Source organism: Cryptotermes secundus, unplaced genomic scaffold (genome assembly GCF_002891405.2).
Source record: "Cryptotermes secundus unplaced genomic scaffold, Csec_1.0 scaffold847, whole genome shotgun sequence".
In the NCBI taxonomy this organism is placed as follows: domain Eukaryota; kingdom Metazoa; phylum Arthropoda; class Insecta; order Blattodea; family Kalotermitidae; genus Cryptotermes; species Cryptotermes secundus.
In genome coordinates this window covers 53238-59470 of record NW_019720577.1, presented here as the reverse complement: position 1 = coordinate 59470, position 6233 = coordinate 53238, and the positions used below count along the sequence as shown (strand labels likewise).

The 6233-nt window shown below is 35.7% G+C and overlaps 1 protein-coding gene across 4 annotated transcripts in view; it reads right to left on the bottom strand.

The window, feature by feature from the left end:
• Positions 1–6233, bottom strand: part of LOC111869723 (propionyl-CoA carboxylase alpha chain, mitochondrial) — a 62487-nt gene that overhangs the window by 36823 nt on the left and 19431 nt on the right. For all 4 annotated transcript variants that reach the window (XM_023861453.2, XM_033753573.1, XM_033753574.1 and 1 more), the window contains 2 exons: positions 6025–6136; positions 4349–4484 (listed from right to left, as the gene is read on the bottom strand). In XM_023861453.2, the coding sequence (XP_023717221.1) occupies positions 4349–4484; positions 6025–6136 (248 nt within the window). The remainder of the gene's footprint in view (positions 1–4348; positions 4485–6024; positions 6137–6233) is intronic.

Here is a 6233-nt window from a genome sequence, read left to right as displayed (position 1 = left end):
CATTCTCAAAAGTCTTTGAAAAAGTTATGTATAATAGACTACTTGAACACTTAAATTCTAACAACATATTAGTCAAAGAGCAATTTGGATTTAGGAAAGACCTAACAACAGAGAAAGCAACCTATGAACTAACTAACGATATTTTAAGTGCTCTCAATGACAGATTAATTGCGGGAGGGATTTTCTGTGATCTAGCAAAAGCTTTCGATTGTGTTAATCATGATATCTTACTATCGAAATTAAATTTCTATGGAATAACTGGCAAAGCAAATGAATGAATGGATCATATCATACCTCAAAAACAGGTATCAAAGAGTGGAGATAAGTAAAAATTCCAGTTCTAATGCATATTCAAACTGGGGAATCATAAAACATGGTGTTCCACAGGGATCAATTTTGGGCCCCTTGCTTTTTCTTCTCTACATAAATGATCTATCAAAAACCATCAATAATAAATCTAAACCAATTCCATTTGCAGATGACACTAGTATAATATTTAAGAACTCTAAAATTGAAGACTTTAAAAATGATATAAATTTTGTATTTGAAGTTTTAATAGATGGTTCAACGCCAATAAACTCTCACTAAATTTTGATAAAACCCATTACATACCATTCTTAACTAAAAACAGCCACCAAATTGATCTGGTCTTCAGTTATGCCAACAGATTAATCTGTAAAGCACCTGATACAAAATTCCTTGAAATACATGTAGGCAGTACACTGTCTTGGAAAATACATATAGAACAAACTATACCTAAATTAAGTGCAGCTTGCTATGCAATGAGATCGATTAAGCCCTTTATGCGACAGGAAACACTGAAGATGGTTTACCATGCCTACTTTTATTCTATTATGAACTATGGATTAATATTCTGGGGAATCTCTTCACATAGTGTAAAAATTTTTAAGATACAAAAGAATATAATTAGAATCATTACAGGACGTAGAAGTAGAGATTCATGTAGATATTTATTTACGAAATTAAAAATTCTACCTCTTCAATCACAATATATACTATCACTTCTATTATTTGTTGTGTACAACAAAAATAAATTTGAATTAAATTCCAGTATCCATAACATGAATACTAGGCAAAAATATAACTTCCATCTACCTTCATCAAACTTATCACTATATCAAAAAGGAGTCTGGCATAAAAGTGTACAGTAGTCTCCCACAAAGTATCAAAAACTTGAGTAATGATACTAAACATTTTAAATCAGAGCTAAAGAAATATCTGCATGCTCATTCCTTCTACTCTGTAGACGAATACCTCAATGTAAATAGAGAATAATGTAGAATTAAACTATATTAGTTTAAGATAAAATTACTTGTACCAGTAGGTATTATTTTGACTTATTCTATATCCAGAGGTATTAACCTACTTAGGATCTATGGAATGCAAATAAATTCAATTCAATTCTTCCCCATTCGTGCTACATGCCCTGCCCATCTCATCCTCCTTGATGTGATCATTCTAATAATACGTGGAGAAAAGTACAAGTTATGAAGCTCCTTATAATGCAGTTTCCTCCAATGTCATGCCACTTCATCACTCTTTGATCCAAATATTCTCAACACCCTGCTCCCAAACAACCTCATTATACAGGATTATTCAAAAAGAATGAACCGATTTTATTATGCAACATTTTATTAAGGAAAGTAATACAAAACTCCAGCCAAGTCACAAGTATTCTACTCACAATCAACTTTTATTTCCTGTCTTACAAGTGTTCAATGTGGCCACCACCTGCAGCACGGGCAACATCAATGCGATAAGAAAATTCCTCCCAGACGCGTATCAGCATATCACGATGCACTGAGTTAATCACTGTTGTTATTCGATGTTTAAGGTCATCGTGGTTAGTGGGTAGCGGTGGAACATAAACGTGATCTTTTACATATCCCCACAAGAAGAAATCACACACAATGAGTTCTGGGGATCTCGCAGCCCCCTTCCAACCAATCCATTGCTGGGGCACTTTTCATTTAAAAAAGCTCGGACCATCAGGTGCCAATGGGGTGGCACTCCATCTTGTTGAAAAATGAAGTCATGCGAATCTGCTTGCAGTGAAGTGAAGAGCCAGTTTTGGAGCATATCGAGATAGGTTTGTCCTGTAACGGTGTTTCCTTCAAAGAAAAAGGGACCATAAAGCTTGTCCTCAGACACAGCACAGAAGACATTCACCTTAGGGGAATCTCTTTCGTGCTCAACTGTCTCATGGGGGTGCTCTGTTCTCCAAATACGCACATTGTGATGATTGACTGTGCCGCTCAAGTGAAAAGTCACTTCATCACTAAAAATTAAATGTGAAATGAAGGTTTCGTCTTCCATCATCTCCAGCATCAAATGGCAAAACTCCATCCACTTCCTTTTGTCATCATTGGTAAGTGCCTGAATGAGCTGCAGTCTGTATGGTTTCAAATGTAGACGTACTGTTAGCACATGCCAGACAGTGGATTTGGGGGTTGCAAGCTCACGGCTAGCTCGATTTGTCGACTTCCACGGGCTCCTCTCGAACGCAGCACGGATTCTCGCCACTTGTTCCTCCAAGATTCATGATCGTCCTGGACTTTTTCCTTTACTGAGACACCCACTCTCTTGAAACTGTCAAAACCACTGTTGAATGTTCTTAGGACAGGGAGGATTAATGCCGAATCACCTTCAAAAAGCACGCTGCACTGTGACAACCGAATTTGTTTTCGCGAACTCGAGAACGCAGAACGCCTTTTGCTGAGGAATCGCCATTCTGAGGGTAAACGAACAACTGAACGGTGCCGGAAGAACGACGCGACTTCAGCGCCCCTGTGGCAGCCATTCACAACTTAGATAACTCCTCTTTCAAATGGTCACTGACTCATTCCATGACGATGCTTGAGAACTGAAGCAATGCGTCATGAAATCGGTTCATTCTTTTTGGATAACCCTGTTTGTTCCTCCCTTAATGTGAGAGACCTCCTTTCACACACATACAGAACCACAGGCAAAATTATAGTTTTGTATATTCTAATTTTTATGTTTTTAGACAGCAGATGAGAAGACAGAAGGTTCTGGATTGAATGGTAGCAAGAATTACCTGAGTTCAGTCTCCTCTTAATTCCCTCCTGAATCAGGTTTTGATTTGTTATACTAGTTCCCAAATATCTGAACTGGGCCACACTTTCAAAACATCTGTTAGCTATATTTATATCATGATTTTTCCCTGCATTTTGGTGACATGACAGCAACATATACTTCAACATATACTTAGTTTCTCTGTATTTACTTCTACACCAACCTTCTTACCAGCATCAATTAAAGTTTGTGTGATTTTCTTTATGGTATCTATATTATCACCCAGTAGATTCACATCATCAGCACAGACCAACAGCTGATGTATCACATTTAATTTCAGTCCCAGCTGGTTTTCCTGGACCTTCCTAATGGCATATTCTAAAGGATAGTTGAAAAGCAGTGGCAATAAAGCATATCTTTGTTTTAGACCATTCTGGATTGGAAAATTATCAGACAAATATTTACCTATCTGGACTGTACTATGTTTTGTTTAAACACATTTTAATCAGCCTCTCTAGTTTCATGGGTACCACAATCTCTTATCAGAATATTGTACAATACTTCCCTTCTAACAGAATCATAGGCTTTCTTGAAGTCTATGAATAGGTGATGTACTGTCTGATTGTATTCGCATTTCAAGTGACTACTAATTCACAGATTAAAAATGTTACACATAATCATGCTTTAACACTGCAGAAAATAAACAGTAAAAGCAAGACTACACTCTGCATATGAGAACTAACCAAATTTTACACATCATTTATAATAAATTTATAAGTCTCTGAGATATTTTTACTTCACCATTAATATCAAGTAAGTATCTCCATTTAGGGTATAATTCTATCATGGGCATTTTAACAAATCATCATCTTAAAATTGTGATTACATCATTAAACCATACCAATTTATTGTAAATACAGGTCTTGGCATAGAGGGATTCAAGATGTCCAGCTCAGGCTGTAGGATATTACCAGGTACCAAGAACAGGTCACTGTTCGAAGGAGAGCAGTCTGCTGATGCTACTGACATATACATGAAAGTACCTGGTTTGAGTCTTGATCAGGGAACTGGCTGTGAACTTTTTATAGTCGCCCACCATTCCAACAAGTGTTAAAACTAAATAAATAATAACACAATATATTCTTACCTAGAGATGTTAAACTGTACACAGTTCTGTGATACTGCTGTGCATCAAGAAAACAACTGATGGTGTCTTAAATAGATTCTTACAATTTTATGTGTATTATTATATTCTTTCAGTTTTCAGTTTTAAATTATCTCATTTAAATACCTTGCATCATCATCATTCCTTGCAATTCTCATTCCTTTACCTCCACCACCAGCAGATGCTTTAATCATAACAGGGTAACTAATCTCCCTAGCAATCTGAACACAGTGATCTGCATCATTAACAATGCCATCAAAACCTGAATAAAAAAGAAACATAAAATAATATATAATCAAGACAGAAATTTATGATAAGTAGATTGAATAGTGAATGGGCTGACTGAATTATTTCTTAATGACCTAATTCCTTCTTGAAAAGCTAATAGTTGTTTAGCTAGTCAAGAAATTCCCATTTTTTTTGTACCAAACAGCTCATTATGTTCACTAGAGTCAGTCAATGGACCCTATTCCAAGTCCAATTAATTCAGCCCACACCCTCCCACACTATTTCCTTAATGTCTTCCAAGCAGTCTCTTCTTTTCAGATTTTCTGACCAAAATTTTTTATGAATTTTTTGTATCTCCTACATATGATACATTCCCTCTCCATCTTATCTTCCTTGATTTGATAATCCTAACGCTATCTAGTGAAGGTTCCATATCCTATGGTGTCTACCTGTATCTGGATTTACAGAACATATATTGAACAACTGAACAAGTACAAATTATGAAGCTTATCATTATGCAACTTTCTCCAGCTTTATATTACTCCTCCTTCCCTTGGTTCAAACATTCTTCCTAGCACTTTGTTCTTGAACATCCTTAATCTATGTTAATTTTAATGTGAGGGACCAAGTTTCACATCCATATGACCAAATTATTTCTAAAGATATAGAAGAATATTTCATCCAATTACATATGTACTTGCACATACATATATTAAATTCTATGGAACCAGAATTAGTCAGAATGACCGTAAGATGCTGACTAATTTGTAAAAACACAGTATAGTGCAACAGAAAAAAAAGTAATGTATGCAGAGGTTCAAATGCTTCAAATAGCTTCACAAATGTACATCAATACTGTCCAGTATATATGTATTCAAACTTTTGAGTAGATTATGAGTCACTTTTAGATAATAGGAATTTATCAACAGAGTAGAATAAGTATGTATTTAAGTGTTTTTTAGCTTTACTTTAAACTGTGCCTTTCCATTCATATGAATTTTGAGACAAAATTACATTTTTTTATTGAATTATGGGGCTGGATGAACAAGGGGTCGGAGGGTCACAGTGTGGGCAAGAATTTTCGCTTCTCTACTGTCCAGACAGGCTCTAGGGCGGGTGCCGGGGCCCTTTCCATTGGGGTAAAGTGGTCAGGGCGTAAAGCTTACCACTCACCTCCAATTAGTGCCAAGGTCAAAAAAAGTGGGTCAATACATCCATTCCCCCATACCTCTTCATGGTGTAGTGCTTGATTAGTTAAGCACAGGGACAACTTTACATTTTTATTGAATTATCAGCTAAATCATAGTTGTAACATAATTAAACCATAAGAATTCTTAGTACTGAATAAATTAAATACGTTAGAATAATAGTGATCGGATTTGAACCTGTTGTCATTCAGTGCTACAGTGTTTCTAGAGCTAATTACTTCTGTAATATCAGGAGGATCTTAATTTATAATAATGTTCCAATGACAACTGTCAGAACAACCAGTTTCCTATGAATTTAAATTATGTTAAATATTAAATATATGCATTGGGAGCTGTATACACAAGCACTACTAAAATGATTTTCACCTGGAATAGTATTCACCCCTGCAGCCTGAGCCAATCTTTTAGATTCCAATTTATCTCCCATTCCATTGATCGCTTCCACTGAAGGACCAATGAAAGAAATGCCTGCAGCTTCCTAAAAAAATACTTAATTTCAGTTGTATGTACATTTCTGTTTAGTAGAAATAAATTATATGTTTGAATTGTGAGAGATACAGTAGCAAGCATGTAGG